Source organism: Eufriesea mexicana, unplaced genomic scaffold (assembly GCF_001483705.2).
Source record: "Eufriesea mexicana isolate 0111107269 unplaced genomic scaffold, ASM148370v2 scaffold382, whole genome shotgun sequence".
In the NCBI taxonomy this organism is placed as follows: domain Eukaryota; kingdom Metazoa; phylum Arthropoda; class Insecta; order Hymenoptera; family Apidae; genus Eufriesea; species Eufriesea mexicana.
In genome coordinates, this window is record NW_016908540.1 from 283,313 (window position 1) to 301,312 (window position 18,000).

General features: G+C 29.0%; 3 protein-coding genes across 3 annotated transcripts; 1 reads left to right on the top strand and 2 right to left on the bottom strand.

Moving 5' to 3' along the window:
* On the bottom strand, positions 1–1,680 carry LOC108545222 (uncharacterized). Its single transcript, XM_017896736.1, has 4 exons — positions 1,291–1,680; positions 822–1,184; positions 405–708; positions 1–313 (listed from the first exon to the last, which is right to left on the bottom strand). The coding sequence occupies exons 1-4, from the start codon at positions 1,423–1,425 to the stop codon at positions 54–56; spliced, it is 1,062 nt and encodes a 353-aa protein (XP_017752225.1). The 5' UTR covers positions 1,426–1,680; the 3' UTR covers positions 1–53.
* Positions 1,681–3,105: 1,425 nt separating this feature from the next.
* On the top strand, positions 3,106–13,476 carry Iml1 (GATOR complex protein Iml1). Its single transcript, XM_017896727.1, has 24 exons — positions 3,106–3,456; positions 3,537–3,662; positions 3,728–4,199; positions 4,268–4,464; positions 4,544–4,827; positions 4,900–5,126; positions 5,218–5,430; positions 5,487–5,633; positions 5,704–5,850; positions 6,508–6,516; positions 7,502–7,719; positions 7,818–8,023; positions 8,087–8,261; positions 8,333–8,533; positions 9,246–9,341; positions 9,816–9,889; positions 11,349–11,456; positions 11,528–11,735; positions 11,804–11,912; positions 11,989–12,222; positions 12,343–12,503; positions 12,584–12,752; positions 12,832–13,145; positions 13,208–13,476. Exons 1-24 carry the CDS (start codon positions 3,106–3,108, stop codon positions 13,403–13,405), a joined length of 4,644 nt encoding a protein of 1,547 aa, XP_017752216.1. The 3' UTR covers positions 13,406–13,476.
* Positions 13,477–14,223: 747 nt separating this feature from the next.
* Positions 14,224–17,054, bottom strand: tum (Rac GTPase activating protein tumbleweed). The gene is made up of 10 exons (XM_017896735.1): positions 16,970–17,054; positions 16,420–16,622; positions 16,198–16,352; positions 15,715–16,126; positions 15,469–15,638; positions 15,276–15,402; positions 14,981–15,213; positions 14,615–14,912; positions 14,359–14,534; positions 14,224–14,287 (listed from the first exon to the last, which is right to left on the bottom strand). The coding sequence occupies exons 1-10, from the start codon at positions 17,052–17,054 to the stop codon at positions 14,224–14,226; spliced, it is 1,923 nt and encodes a 640-aa protein (XP_017752224.1).
* Positions 17,055–18,000: the final 946 nt, after the last annotated feature.

The window sequence follows — 18,000 nt, forward strand, 5'->3', positions numbered from 1 at the left end:
CTTGATTGTATCACTCAATCCTTGTTTCAAAAGAAATTGTGATCTTAGAGAAATCAGCGTTCAATTGATATAATATTTCTTAAATTCGACTCAGTCGCATTGTTCTGTCGCGTAATCATAAGATACTCTTCCGTGATCTCCTCTGGTTGTATCTTATTGAAATAAGTTTCTCGTTCTTGATGTACGTAGTACGTGTCGTCAAAATTAAAGTGCAATCCGAGTACGATATTTAGTGCAGAAGCGTCATACGCGTGACAACCAGAATACCGATACTGTGGTTTCTTATTAAATCGGCAACCCGCTGATTGAGCTCCTACAATAATAAATACAAATTAATTACATACTACGTTATATTTTAATATATAATTTTAACATACGAATAAAACTATTTTTCACATACGTACCAATGGGACAAATACAATCTCTTGTTAGTGCACATTGTACCCATGGCAACATTACTTTCTCTCTAATTTCTTTAACATTCCTAATTACTAAATGTGAGGCTCTTATTAAAGGGAGAAAGAAGAAACTTTCTGCGGAAACGTGAAAATATTCGTACATCTTTGGGTGTGTTAAAGAGCTAATTGCATGCCTTGTAGGCCAAGTTAAAATTCCAAATTTTGGTAAAAGATATTTTGAAATGTCTGAAGAATTCAAACGCATATTTGAATCCATATATAGTATGTTTCCTAATGAATTTAAAGCTGTCTGTAATATAGAAAAAAAAAAAAAAAAAAAAAAAAAAACAGTAAATACATAAAATAGTAAAATTAGTTATGTTTAATTATTATAAATGTAAGTATTTATAAAGATACAGTTACCTGAATAACTAAAGGTCTATAAACATGCAGTCTATCATCTTCAACATGAGCTGGAAATAAACTTATATCAAAATGAATCACATTACATTTTGTAGAATTACAAGCTGTTCTAATATTTTGCAAAGAATCATCGTTTAATCCAACGCTATAAATAACAATACTGTTATTTGGCAAAAAGTGACTGATATTTCTCACAAAACCATAAATGTGTTGCTCATTTCCAGGCCTAATAAGAGAGACAACAGTCACATTTTGGGATTTAAGACTAAATGGTGTTGTGCTTGTTTGTCCATCGAGACCAAGCATTGCAAGGTATTTGGAATCTGTTACCAGGCGTTTCTCTTCAACATCTTTTAAATTCTCCTGTAACGATTATGATGACAAATTAGTAGTATTCCTTTGAGCAAGCGACAATAATAAAAATTAGTTAAAGGCAAATATCTAGAAACATTATTATAGAAATATTTACTTGGAAGCTTCGTAATTGCTTGTGTGTCTCTGTAACCAGAGTTTGAATGGAAGGTCGTTGATTGCTGAAAGCAATAAAAATAATGCTGCTCCCTGCTATGCAGATAAGCAACAATAGCAGTCCCTTGGTACGCATCTCTCATCATTTAATCAAATGTATTTTCAATTTTTAGATGACAATTAGGTGTATACGTTATGTTAGAAACATTACATGTAGGTTATACATTGTTTGTAACATGAATGACACTTATAAAATGGATATCATTTTAAATGAAACACCTTGGTATTATGTAAATATCAAGATATATGGTTAACAAATCCATTTCATAGAAACGATAATTTCAATCTTTGAATAGATTAGATTAAACGACGTTTTCCCTGATAACAAAACACTGTCAGTGTTCTAGCAGACGCCGCATTTTTAGGAACTTTTTGATTTAATGGCAGCACTGCATGATGACACCACAACCGCATAACTACATATGTAAACTGCACTATCTTACAAATTTTAATCTAAATAAAATAAATTTTTATCAATTTTTTGTAAAATATAATTTTATTATTAATTTGGATATAATTTTTATGTATTAAATCTATTTCATATGTAACGTAGCTTATTGGACAAAATTAATTAAACTTAATATGAAATAATCATATTATACGATTATTTGATATCTTATGCTTCAAATATAACAATTAAATTTATTATAATTTGTTGAACTTTTGACTTGTTATACTGTTAAATAACATTTTTATATAACTACTATTTTGTATTATTATATTAACATTATTTATTAAATAACTAAATGATTATATTAAGCTTATTTTACTATCTAATCATTTTAATATATCTAAATCTTATAGCAATTACGAAATAATAATGTAACAAGTCATGTATACCAATATTAATTATAGTATATATAACATTTACAAGAAATTATGGTATCAAATGTAAATTGAACGTGACGTAAAATAGATAATAAGCTTTAAGTAGTGATTAAATAAGTTAATATAATATTGAAGTATTTTGATACCTACAATTTGCTAAAAAATGTTTACATTTAAATTAATCCGCCTATGATCTGAATACGATAGATTTGAACTCTATAATTTTATATTTATTTATCTTGATTTTCCATTTCGTAAAATAAAATTATTTGTATGACAATTCTATTTTTTATTTGTAACACAATAAATAATTTTATTCGCCATGTGGTTCTAATATTATATTACGTATATCATTTTTTAAAATACACTCGACTACACATAAACCAAACGTATCGATCGTATAAGAAAAGTTATGGCTAGGAACATTCTTGTATGAAAATGCGTATTACCAAGATTCTAAAGAATAAAGCATAATGAAAATATAGTTGTTTAATATTAACACTTACCCCTTGTGTATAGTGCTAACTAATTTCTTCTTGTTTGAGATTTAAATGAAATATAATAATGTGAATAAATTTTATATATTAACACAGAATAAAGTTGGAAGAGGAAAGAATCTTGGAATTTGTGTAAAGCACAATAGTACTGGCATATATATTATAATTAATTACTATTTTTCTGTAATATTTTGTTTATATTAATATATTTAAATGTTATGTTCTAAAAGAAATATATATTTTGCATATTTTAAAGCAATATTTTATGCTGGATAGAAGATAGATAGTAAGTCATTTGTTTATTTAAATGTATGTAAATTTCTGTAATCAATTTATATGTGCAAATAATATTATATATATTGTATAATATTGTAGGAATTGTACCATATATTACAGTTAAATTTATTATCAAAAAAAGTAATGGGTTAAAAATGAAGCTATATAAATTGATAGTCCATCAAAAAACCTTTAGTGGAGAAGATTTAATAATTAATCCTAAAGATCATCCTGGTATAAAAACTGGAGATGTTGTTGAAATTTATCATCCAGAAGTTGAATTTAGTCGTCTACTTCTTCAAGTTACATCTTTTAAAGAAGATTTACAAGGACGTGAAACAATTAGTGTGGAGAATAATGTTGCAACAATGTTTCAATTAAGAACATTTGCTGATGTATATATGAATGTTGTTAATCCAGATGATGTAGCTTTGGATTCTGTTGAGCTTACTTTCAAAGATCAATATCTGGGTCGTAGTGAAATGTGGCGTCTAAAAAATAGCTTGGTAGAATAGATTATTTATCTTTGGATATGTATTTAAGTATTTTATTCACTGCTTCTATTTTTTATATAAATTTTCATTAGGTGAATACTTGTGTATATATGAACAAAAAGATTGAATTCTGTGGAGGCAGTATAAGATGTCAAGTATATGAAATGTGGTCACAAGGTGACAGAGTTGCTTGTGGTGTTATAACAAATGATACTAAGGTTCAAATTTAAATATAAGAAATCAAAATCTTTATAATATTGCTTCTCAAAAATTTGTCTTTTAGGTTGTGTTTCGTTCTTCAACAAGTATGGTATATCTTTTCATTCAAATGAGTTCAGAAATGTGGGATTTTGACATTCATGGTGACTTATATTTTGAAAAAGCTGTTAATGGTTTTTTAGCTGATTTGTTTCAAAAATGGAAAAAGAATGGCAGTAATCATGAAGTAACAATAGTTCTATTCTCAAGAACATTTTATAATGCTAACAGTCTGGAAGAATTTCCAAATCACATGCGTGAATGTTTACAACATGATTATAGGGGAAGGTTTTATGAAGATTTCTACAGGGTGGTAGTTCAAAATGAAAGATTTGAAGATTGGAGTAATGTATTAGTACAGTTACGTAAACTATTCACAGACTACCAGAAAATTGTATTGGACTATCATCAAAAACCAAATGTTACTATACCAAAAGCAGTTAATTCAACAGCTGCACAAGGAAATTTTTTAGAAGTTTTAAATATGTCTTTAAATGGTAATAATTGTGGCACCATATAGTTAAATTCGTTATGAAGTATTTTCTTTAATCCAATCTATTTACAGTGTTCGAAAAACATTATTTGGATAGAAGTTTTGATAGAACTGGTCAATTATCAGTAGTAATTACACCTGGTGTAGGTGTTTTTGAAGTTGACAGAGAATTAACAAATGTTACAAAACAAAGAATTATTGATAATGGAGTAGGTAGTGATTTAGTTTGTGTTGGAGAACAGCCATTGCATGCAGTACCTCTATTAAAGGTATTTGTACTAAATTTATTAAATAACATTCAGTAACATGTAAATATTTATATTTATGATATTTGTGCTATAATTTTAGTTTCATAATAAAGATACATCTATTAATGCACCTGATGACTACAGTATGCCACATTGGATTAATCTCAGTTTTTATTCAACAAATAAAAAAATTCCTTATTCAACATTTATACCTCGTATAAAACTACCTCAGCGGGTATCAAAACAATCAGTAGAAGATGGAAAATTACAATGTAAAAGTAAACTTTTACAAGAAGATCCAAGGGAATGTTTACATAATACTTTGTTTGACTATGATGCATATGATGCACAAGTTTTTCAATTACCTTCAGTCCATACATCAAGGTAAATTCAATATTATGTTTGATGCTAAAGCTTTAAAACTAATAGTTCTAGCTTAAAATTTTATACAAGTAGTTTACAACGAGTTACAACAAGGACTAAAAAGACAAGTGTTGCAAGCATGGAAACACACAATAATGCACATATACTAAAACTTTTAAAAAGAAAAATGTCAGATCCTGATATACATCATCCACCACCTGAATCCCTCTCACCTCCAGCTGCAACAAGAAGTGCAGCAATCTTAATACCTTCCAGAACAGATGATGTGGCTAGCAGTGAATCTAATGGTGAAGTTAATGGCATGTATTCAAACTATTTTTATAAGTTTTACAAATTATATATGTTAATGAAACATTATACAATAATATTTAATAATTGTATGTTACATAGAATCAAGAATATCAGTAAAAAGTGATTTAACTGATTCAGAAATATCACCACCATTTAGACCAGTTGTTGGCAGTGCTGGAAGTCCCACAAATACAATATCTCAACCCACAAATATTAGACCCAGTAGAGCGCTTATCAATCCTTTTGATCCATCTCATGTTACAATTAAATTAACTAGTAACAGACGGAGATGGACACATATCTTTCCTAAAGGTAATTATTCATAAAGAAAAAAATAAATAATTGTTTATAGTTAATTAACCCTGCAGGACCAACAGGCGTGCTTATACAGCAACATCATTATCAAGCTGTGCCAACACAAATGTGTTCAGAATCACAATCTGATGCTACTTCCACTATAAGTGGTTCTCCTATGGAACATAATGACATCTCTAATTCAAATCAATTACAAGATCGTTAGTATTTTATATAAAATATATAAGTTATATATTATTATAATATAGTATTATAATTATGTTTTTATAGATACAAAAAGTAAACCACAGAGGTTACATCTTTCAGTTTCAAATACTGATAAAACTGGAAATCCAATGTCTTCTACAGGAAATAAATGTTTAACATTATTATGGGGTGCTACTGGTGAACAAGAATGGACACCAGCACTTACAACAGGTTTGCATATATTTTAGTAAAATAGTTTACAACACAAATATACTATATAACTACTGGCAAATAATATTTTATAACATATCCAAATAACAATATTAGCCATATTATTATTCACAAATTATTATAAAATGAGTTTAAAGTTTGAAGAAAGAATTTTGAAACAATTTTTTATTAAGCAAACAATTAATTTTTATTGTACAAAATATTAGACAATTAATTGCAAAAATATAATGCTTCTTGGCAGTTTTAGGAAAATAATAAAGACATAAATGAAATGTAGGTGTAACATCATAAATTATTCAATTGATGCATAAATTCATATAAACAAACTTTTCATTCATACATAATACCAAGAAGGATTAATAAATATATTTTAAAACATAATTTCTTAAAGAATGAAAATAGTTGATATATACTGAAAGAGAAAATATTGTTTTCCAAGTAGAAATGGATGAAAATTCAATACACAATCACACAATCATCATGCATAAGAAGTATTTTCATTCTTGGACATATTCATATTTATTTTTGAGATTCACCGATCATTTATATGAATAATATTATTACATTTATTTCCATGCTATGGTACGTCTTATTGGGATGCAACGCTGGACGCATTGACGCGTGTGTGATGTACAACTATGATGTCACATTAAACAGCAATCATAGGTTAGCGCCATACGTTATTGGGGGTTGATTCGGTTATGGTACACATTTATTTTTAGGACATTAAATTTGTAGCGACTTTTGTTCTTCATAGCTCTAGTTTTTATGATTCTTCTATGCATGTATGTTCTCTGTTGCAAAAAAAGTAATTTTAATTCCAATATAATTTCTATAAATAATCTATTAAATATTTGTTACTATTACAATTATTTATACACCTACATAAAATTTTTTCGTTATCTTTTATTTTTACTTATTTTATAAGATGTTTGCACTGTTCAAAATTCTAATTTCTTCTTAAAATGATTCTTCATACATACTATGATTTACTATTTGTGGTTCACATTCTTCAAACATTCTCTCATCTGCTTCATAATCCTTCCACTCTCGCGTCTCGCTTTAATCACTACATTTCCTTATATTATTAATAATATGTAGTATATAATAAATGGTAGAATGTACTACTAATATATAGCCATTTAGTTTTTTGTAAGTACTTTCTTTTTTATATAATTATTTTCATATTATGAGAATTTATTTGTATCAATTATACGTAGGTATATGTATACTGTTTCTAATATTATTTTTATAAACTTAGTTTGTTATGCTTTGAGAATTCATTTTTTAAGAATTCATAAAATTACATTACAAATGATACATTTTGCATTGCATGCTTTAGTATTTAGTTATGGTCATCTTGGATTTCACATTACTGGTAACACATGTTGTGACACTAATATAATCACTATCTTTGGTTGGGGTGCATAGTGTATTTAATATGTACTTGCACTGTACAATAATTTTGTGAAAATTTCTTCTGTATACTACATCTATGTATTTTTGTATTAACTGCTACAAATACTTAGATTTAGTACTTATGTAGCCATTAAATTAACATTATATATTAAATAGATCACCTATTCCTTATTTCAAATAATCGAAAATGCGAGTTGTATTTTTTATATATATTTTATGTCTTATTTTTTAGGAGTTGATTGGAAATCATTGACAATCCCAGCATGCTTGCCGATTACTACCGATTATTTCCCTGATAAAAGAAGCTTACAAAATGATTATGTAGTGTCAGATTACAATCTTTTACCTGACGATGTTAATACAGATTTTGCTCAACAACGAGCGATATATAAAAAGCCTTTAACAACCGCAGAAGTATTTAAAGAACTTGTATCACAACGATTAGCACAGGTATTATATGCTAATCTTGTCTTTATTTCAAACATGGTTTTCTCTATGTATACAATTCATATATATAACTAATGTATTTATTACTTTTTTAAATTAAGGGTTTTCAATTAATTATTTTACCACAAAATAATAAAAATCAAAGTAATACACCAGGTACTAATGCTGTTCCTGCAATAAGTTCTGTAATGCGCGGACGCCAAACAGAATCAGAACCAAAAGAGGAATATTTATTAAGTATTGGTAGAATATTTCACAAAATATCTTTATTCGATAATTGTATAACAGTGACAAGATATCGACCAAGGTAAGAAATCGAGTTGTAAATTAATAAGGAATAAAGAAAAAATATGTAAATATATTTTTACAGACATCCTTATCCTCCATTCAATATTCATTATCTCTATCGATTTCATGCACCTCATCACGATACGTACGAAGTATCATGGGCATCATTTACAACTGAAAAACTTGAAAATTATAATTGGAATTATTTAGATCATTATATTTGCACTAGAGGCCATACTGACTTCGCTTTGGTAGAGGTAAGATTTATAGCATATAATACAATATTTATATTTTATTTCAATTTTCTACTATTATTAAAAATTTTTAGACACTTAAATACTGGAGATTTCGCGTGTTTTTACTTCCTTTACACAATTCGGCGACTCGAAAATTTTTAGAAGGATCATCGAGATGTGATATATATACACCTCTTACCACTTCCGAACAAGTTTCTCTTTTAGATGGATTTTTACGATTCATTGAGTTATGGCCGAATAAAATACGACGTCCGAATACAAACAAAAATTGGGTAAATTTTCTATAAAAATTTTATGATATAATATAAGCTAATGTTTCAGTATATAGAAATTGATAAATGGGTATAAAACATCAACTTTTTAAGTAGGTTGAATTTGTTAAAAAAGAAACGTCAAGTAAAATTCGATTAAAAGATTCCGTTTTAATACTTTTTTTTCTTAAACACTATACGATTTTTGTTTAATGATTCATTTTGTATTATATTGCGCTGTATTTTTGCACTCTAGAGTTGAATGTCGCATGCCTGATGTACAACGCCTAAGTAACGCAATTTATTTCGGTGCTTTCGTTAGTTCCAAATACTTATTATTTTATTTGGTATCAGAAGTTATAATAATTTATTTTGCAAGATTTTTGGCGCAATACCATTGTAATATATAGCGTGTTTCTTAATGGTGTACTAGATATGTAAGATGTAACAAGCAATCACATAAGGGATAATTTCAGTTAAAAGAAAAAATAGCACGATATTTTGGCAAGCTTATTTGACACTAAATAAATCACTTATGGTGGCTATAACATACTTGAATATGGCAATATTTTTATTATGTACAGACTAATTATTTTCAAATAACATCTGTGAATCAATATTATAGTTAGGAGGTGCCGAAATTACACAGTTACCTGAAAGATATACACGTTATCGTAGGTAGAAATAGATCAGTGGAATGTTAGGAGAGGGTATTTAGCATGATATGTTTCAGAACCCTTCAACTCTAGGTGGTGTTTCCCAGAGAGATTCCGCCTCTCACTTGACCAGGCGCAGGCACAGCACGAGCCTGATTGTCCTCACTAACCAGGTATATCCTCGCATCCTGTAGCCTCGATTCGCTGATCCAGGTGTCGATGAAATCATTATCATGTCTATCCATCAACTTCAGTATATATTGCCTCCTTTGGCAATAAGGAACACCCATGAAATCTCAATGTTCTTTTTTCAATCTTTATATATCAGTTCGAATCTTTAGTAATGATAGATTTTGATGAAGAATTTAGTTAGAACATTTAAACAGCTTACTCAACGTATTACACAATGAATGCAACCATGCTTGATATCTGCCTTGAATGCGCACATGATTTTTAGCAAGCTTTTGTGTAATGCAAAACGCCGACGTTTTATTTATCTTCTTTTCTTTTCATCAATGTAATAATATGCTCTCTGAATACAATGTTAACAAGGCATTACAGTTAAACAAACCAGAGATATACTTCTTCATGATCATGAGCTTATTCATACATTTACAGTTACCCATACTCTTCATCATGCTTTTCAGACCAGTCTAGTTGGCAGCTCTCCCTTCAGGGAGCGACTCGGAAGCAATCGTCTACCAGAGAAACCGAGACCAAGGTTTGAACAAGCTTAGATTGATGATTTCGGCATTGTTGCTTTGGCAAATGTAACGATATAGCTTGCACCCTATTGAACTTGAAATGAAGGGCTTATTGAAGTTTGATGTTTGGTGGTTTTTCATTTTGCTTGTTTGCTTTTGTGCTGCGTATGTTTAATTATTGAATAGATCTGCCTTCACTCGTGTATTTAAAATTATTACAATATATACGATGTGAATATTTTTGATTGAGAAAACCCTATAAGAAATTGAAAATTGACTTCTTTTTATATATTTGCAGGAGTTATATATCTATCTTTTACAAAGTTATTGATTTTTTATTCAATACAATAATTGTGCAATACTACTTTTAATATTATTTAGGATTTCAAAATCGTAAAATAGTGAAACTATATTGACTATATATTGAAATGTATAAAATATAAAATATGCACCATTACCTATTCAGTTTAATAAGTTATATATTTTTCAGTAAATATGCACATTAAAAATGATATTGCACATAACATTTTATAAGTTGCATATATGCATGTATTATAAGAAGAGCTGGTAAAATAGTAATTATTGATGTGTATGCTTGTACAAGAGTTATTACTATATAGCTTTAAGAAGGAGGTCAGTCAGGAAATTCCAAATTATTCAACTGATATTTTGTTATTTGCTTAAAAGTATTATATGCTTCTACTCTGGTGATGAATATGAAGGTACATTTAATATGTCCTGGAAGGGGCGTGCTCAGAGTAAAAAAGGACTGTATTTGTAAATGTTTGAAAACAATCTTTGTACATACTGCCCATTCTATACTTTTCAGCTGCTTTCATCCTTCTTTTCATCATGTAGCAAATATAAAATGCAAAGCATTTGTACTATTTTTTTCATATCTAATGATAAAATGTTATAAAAGATTTTTAAGAATATGATTATAATTGTACAAATACTCTGTATGGTAGAAAATATTGGTAGTGAGTGAGGGAGTGACGGGGTTCTCTGTACAGGAGAGGCATGTAGTGAATACCGCTGCGACTGCCCGCACGTGCCTCGACACTCCTCGCCACGTGCCAAACAGGTTGGTTCTACTCTTTAAAATTTTTCCAATTCAATTTTAAATTTAAATATTTCTCATTGAAGGCAAGATATGTATGTACATCTAATATCATTAGATGCTGAAGCATTAGCAACGGTTCTGAAGGTTTATGAGATTATAAATTTTTACATTTAAATATTAAAATATCAACTTTAATCTTTTTTATGTACATACATATCGGTTGAAGATATTTTGTATTTTTGTTTTATCAAAGAAATGCAAACAGTATTATGCATATGCAAATAAATTTTGTTGCTTTTCACATTGCAATCTTAGACATTGCTTAATTTTCCAATTGCTCTGTGTTTCTTTGCCATGCATCGTTGTGATAATAACGACATTATGTGATTATTGATTTTATTTGTCTTTGTTAGATCAGGTTCTAAAGTAATGGATAGGGGCCGGATCTCACCTGCTAGTGAAGCTGTGTTACCTCTTTCACTTGAACAACAGCAAGACCATTTCGATTCGAATGAGGATAGGTAAAATAAATATCAAATTCTGTTAAGTTATCTATGTAAATGTTGAATTAATATTTGAACTTTGTTGGTAGTACGAACATGGAATTAACAAAGTTAAAGAACACTGCATCAAATAATGAGATTCTGGAGGCACTGAAACATCCACAAAATGGTGTAGGGTTTCTCACACAACATCCATCTCTACCAAGTCAAACATTTGTTAGTGCTGATGCAGTTCAATGGCTGAATAATCATATAGAAGGAGGGGTAACAGTGGAGAGTGCTACCAATATTATGAATGTGAGAGTAATTTTTTTTATAATATAGCGAAACTATCAATCATATTTTAATGATATATTCTTATTCAGGGTATGATACAAGACAAGTTAATATGCCATGCATCTGGAGATTTTTCTAAACCATTTATTTTAGGATTTTATTTGTACCATATAGTACAAGATAAAGAAAACCAAAGAGGTAAGAAGAACTATTTACTTAATATTTGCACATAAGTTTATTATACATTTTTTGCATAATTTTTCCTATTTTTCAGCTGGAGACTATTTTTCACCGTTGGGTGATTTACAAAGCTTTGAAAACGAATGGGTAGAGGTTGAAATAAAAGCACCCAAAGGTTGGTGTGAACCTTCTTCGTCTGTATCGTTCCCTCCAATATCGTCTCCAATGACTATACCTAGCTGCGATGCTGTAGATGAATCAAATGTTGCGTCGTTTCTTAAAGACGATTTAGACATATCGGATACAGTAGATGACAGAGAATGGCAAGGTAATTCTTTATATTTAAGAGATACTGTTACTTTCTCTCTCCCCCTCTCCCCATGCTATTTGTTTAAAATTCAGGAAATATTATACAATATTGATTCATATTATTCATTTCTATTTTTAGTTTCACCATATAAACATACTCATTTAGATATAGATATAAACAATAGAAGTGATAGAATTGAATGGGGACATTTAAGATATCAATCTATATATAAAGTGGATCACTCTTACGAACTTGTGGTACAATGGGTAGCATCATCTGGTAGTATAGTTGCTGATCTCGTAAGTATATGTTTTCCGTTTCTCAAAACAAAATTCTATTTTGAAATATATTTACTATGTACGAGTTTTTATTTGGAAAGATATTCGTGTGGCAACGTAAGGCTCAAATGTGCGGAATTCAAATGGTTCCTATTCCTAGTGACCTACTAGCATTACCGTTCATTTTGAAAAGTGATCCATTAAGGGGACCTATTTTTATACCATTAAATATAGAGTGTCTTATGACAAATAAACTACATCTTTTTGAAGGTTTGTTAATATTAACAAGAATTAAAAACATTTCTATAATGAAGCATCAAAGAAATTAATCAACAATTACTAATTTTAGAATTTCGAGAAGACACCTACGCACAAAGACTCTTTTTATTTCAAGAAACAATTGTACAACGATTTGGCTTTGTTCCGTGTCTAATAGAAAGTACTGAAAACGATCATCAATATGTTCATATGACTGGCAATGCATTCATACTGATTCCTTGTATGACGAATACAAGATCACGTTCTCGAACTGCTACTAATATAGTAAGGCGAAATACAGGACAAAAAGGATACCCAATTCATTCTGATCAACCCAGTCCCCACGAAGCTTACATTACAAGACACGTTAGTGGAAAAAATAAAGATGATTATAAGGATAAGAGAGTAAGTATCTGTAATTTGTTTGAGAAATAGACAGTCAGAGAAATTAATTTTTCTCTATCTAGATTGGATTTCTTTGGTCATGGAATCATATGCTTAGTCGTAAATGGAAATCATCATCTACACTAGCCGGCGACGAATTATTTCAGAAAAAACTTATTCAAGATTTTAGACATTTTTGTTCAAATGGAGATAATAGGTTAAAGCAATTCTGGGAATCTTGTTGGGAGATAAAAGAAAAATCATGTACGAAAACAGCCTAAAATATGAAGTGGAATAACATAAATATTATTTTATAAGCTTACATTTAAATTATAGTATTTAAGGAATTTAATTTCGCCATCATTAAAATAAGTACCTCATTTAAATGGTTAAGGAATCATTTTAAATGTAATTTAAATGTACTTGTGATACGATTATTATTACAATAACGAAAGTATGTACAAAATTAAAGATATATTTTAACGCTTAAAAAGAAATGATGTAAATGAACTGAAAAGCAATGTTTGTAATATATATTTCAAGTTTACTTAGTTTGCATAAGGTATCTGTTGTTTTTACGAAACTAATAATAATAAATTTATAATTTTTGTTACTAATATGTGTATTTGTATACACTTACGAGAAAAAGAAAATGAAGTCATATTGAAGTAAAATGATATGTGTTCTTACTTAATTAAATATTTTTAAAAGTATCATTACTAACAAAAATATCACATTTATTTAATTTTACACGTACACCATTTCATTTTTCTTGTTTATATAATTATATTTAGTCTCAATTTAGAAACATATTGAGATTTTTCGCATGTATAAAATTGTCATAAAAAATTACTTTAACATAATATGTTATTAGCATTTTATTTTTAGAAATCTCTAATATTGTGCTTCTAATGTCTTAATATTATTTTATAAATTATACAAAAATATATTTTAATCAAAATATTACAAAATTTTGAATAGAATGCAGAAACATCATGTTGCACATTGAAAAAATACTAGTTATCTATTCAAACAATTAATTATTTAGGAATTATTTGTACCTCGATGTAAGTAGAGTTATAGTACATACCTATTTGTATTAGAAACCTACTCTAGAAGGAGATGCTCCGAAATATTTTTTATTTTTTCTCATAAACGTGCGACTGTAAAAATACCAAAATATGAATATTACATGTAGAACCACTTACGTTTAGAATAATAACAAGATACAAACCTAGAAGTAAGTGGAGTATGAAAGAAGCCACGGGAAACACTGCGCTTAAGTAAAGATTCTTGAGATGGTGTATGTTGTAGTTCTCCAGTTTTATGAGTACCAATGTTATTTAGATTTTCAGGGTTGACGAAATTTGCCCAATAATCTGAGGGAATTTTTAATAAATTTTCTACTATCTATAAAAAATACAAATTTTATATTTTAGTAAAATGTAAGTATTAGTCGATTTTTTTAAATCTTTTACTATAGTACTTACGGCGACTTGATTGTTTGTTTCGGAAAGGAGAGAGGTAGCTGTTGGTTTCTGGCAACTATAACCCACCAAAGTAGGTCCAAAAACTTTAGCCAAATTACTTATTGGCATTTTACATTCAGGACTACTTGATACTCTTTGTAAATGTAAAATTAGAAAAGCAAGTGTATCTCTATTAGGTTGAGGTAATTCTGAAATTGCTTGATATAATGCGGCATCAGCATCCTGTTTATCAGTAATAGTAGTAGCACGAACGAAATCCGCCCATAATCCAACAGTAATTAACGGTTCCCGTAATGATCTACAAATAATAGAAAAAAGGACTAAATAATTTCATAAGTATTAAATAATATATTTTAATTAACGTACCTAAGGAAATCTTTAAGAGTAGAACATATGGTAGGTATATCAACATCAGAAAGATTTGGAGCACCTTTTCCTTTAAGGAATTTTTCTTTAAGACACTTCACTTCAGCTAAACCACCATTTACTCTATACAATCCTTGTTCACTCATTCCTCTTAATTCTACTTCATTGATACAATGAACAACTAATGATGGTACCATTGGTGGGATCATAGGTGTATAATCTGCTATTGTTCCCTAAGAACAATTTATGGTGATTTTTTATTTTAAATAAAATTTCGTATGTTTAATATACTTACTGATGTACCACGCAGTGTAGGAGTATTTCCAGTAGGTACGCATGGTAATGGTACTAAGTCTTTACATTCTGTATGAGCTGTAGCTCTACAGTCTTTACATTTCAGAGCTACTTTTCCAAAACGAATCCTAAAATGATACTTACATATATATCTATAATACTTAAGTAAACACAACAAAATCTGTCTATTTTACCTCTTATCACAGGGTGTACAGACTTCTGGTTTAATTATTGTCTTTGCTATAAAACTATGTCCTCTAGCAGATTTTGTGTTCAAGGTGTATCCACCTATATTTGGACTGGGTTTAAAAACACCTTCAGAATCTGATCCTGATGTAAGAGCTTCTATTTTTGGTGCAGAAGGCTATAATATAATTTTAATATCAAAACTACTATATATAGTAGTAGTATAAAAAATATATTAAAATACTATAACTTACAGCAGTATCAGCTTGTATTTCATTTGTATCAATAGGAGTTAATTTTGATTTACTACGATCACCACTTTTACGTCTTTTGCGTGAACTATGTAAAGGACCCTGTGGGTCTACATTCTCATCTCCAGGTATAGCTTCAATTACAGAAGATGCAGTGATATTGCCATCTTTTGGCATTACTACTGTAGTAGTGGCTACTATTCTATCAGATGAATTTAATTCTGCAACCTTTTGTACTGTACTACGTCTCTTTTTTGTGGCATATTCACCACTAGGTCTGTGCTCTTTCCATTCACGTTTTTTCTGAGTTTGTTGAATGATTGCACTAATATCTAAATCATCTTCTGACTTTGAAAAGCAACTTAAATCGCTTAAAATAGAACCAGTGGAGTCCAGCTCCGCTATAGTATTTAATCTAAAAATAATAATTCATTAATATTTTATCAAATATTAATCATGTACCTTTTTACACAATAAGCAACTCACTTATCATTTTGATGTACATCTTTAATATGTATATTACTATGACGACCATTTAATGTCGTATTATTTAAAAATTGTAATTTTTCACGGGTTTCATCATTTAAATTCCTTCCACCATCATTAAATAAAAGATCTCTAGCCATAGCAATTTGTTTTTCCTACAAATACACAATTAACAAAAATATACAGTTAAAGACTTAAAAATGATGTGAAAATAATATTTACCAATGAATTTCTTTGTTCTTCAACAGCACGTCTTTTTCGTTTCTCTTCATCTAGAAGTCTTCTAGCATGACTTAACTTTCTGTCTAAATCAGTTGCCTCTTGATGAGCTTTTTCTAAAGCTGAGTGAAGCCGTTGACATTCCTGTATAGAGGCTAACCATTTTTGTCTCATTTCTTCTTGATTTATAGCAAATTTTAAAAATTCTATACAAAGATAAAACATTTTTAACTTGGAGCCATATATATAAACTGTATTACGTATATATATTTAATGATGCTATATGATACATAAAATTAACTTAAAAGTAGATTAGAGATATAAAAGAACAATTATATTTGCTTTATACTATGTATTTGTATGTACAATTTCATTATTAAATTATAGTACAAGCAAAAATAATATAAGAAATATTGAGTGAATTAAAAATAATATATCTATAAAAGTAAAAATAGTTGTATGTATATTGTTTTAATATATAGTTTTGTAGAATTAACAAGGGCATAGATTAACTAGTAAGGCACTGTAAAGCATAAATGTATAAAATTCAAACCTTCTTCACAGGCTCCATTTATGAGTACATTTGTACATCGAACCACTTCATCGTGGCTCGCTAACAACGATAACGGTGTGGTCATCTTCAAATCGGCGTAGAACTCGTTGAAATAAAATTAAAGTATTTTGTCATGTATACAAATCACGCAACAGGTTTGCAACTTTTTATTAATTATTTCGATTTTACACCACTAATATTGTTCTGACTATCAATTCAATCGAACTTTAATTATAAATTCGATAACACTATGCGTGTAACGCATTTCTCTCACGAATTTTCACCAATATTCTATAAAAACTACTTCGACGAACGCACGCAGTATCGCGCCACGAAGCCGTTGATATTATACGTTGAGCACGTAACAACCGCTTTTTACTGTCATTCAAATTCAACCAATCAGGTATTTCTTTACCAAGCTTTTTCTTCTTCCGCTAGGTGTCTCCCATGTTTTATTCAGGCGGGAAATCAGTATGTATATGCGGCGCGTTCGGAGTTTTAAAATTAATATTTTTGGAAGAAATTCTAAACTAAGAACTGCGGAAAGGTTTCTTGGTAAGTATAAGAACCTAGTTCTTACATACAAGGTATGAATTATGGATATAGTTTATATATTTTTCTTGAAAACTTGAAAATAGAATGTCTCTCGTGACTTCTATTACTATGGTCACGACTATTAGAAATGGAATCGTCTATTTTCAATTAGGATGCGCATAGTTTCATTTTTGTAGCCATATGTTAAAGAATATCACAAGATTAAAAAAGAAACGATTAAGCTCCTATATTTCAAACGTAACGACTGTTTTAACAGAATTATCTAGTGAATACTTGGTTTTACATAAGTCAATAAGAAAAAATAGAAATTTTAAATATAAAAATTATATCGAATTCGTACGAATAATTTCTTTGTATAACTTTCGTGGTTTCAAACGTTAATTTTCCGCAACATGATGTTACTATACATATCATCGATTTCTTTCTCTACAGATTTAATTAAACGTCCATCAAATGTATTCAAGTAGATGAATTAA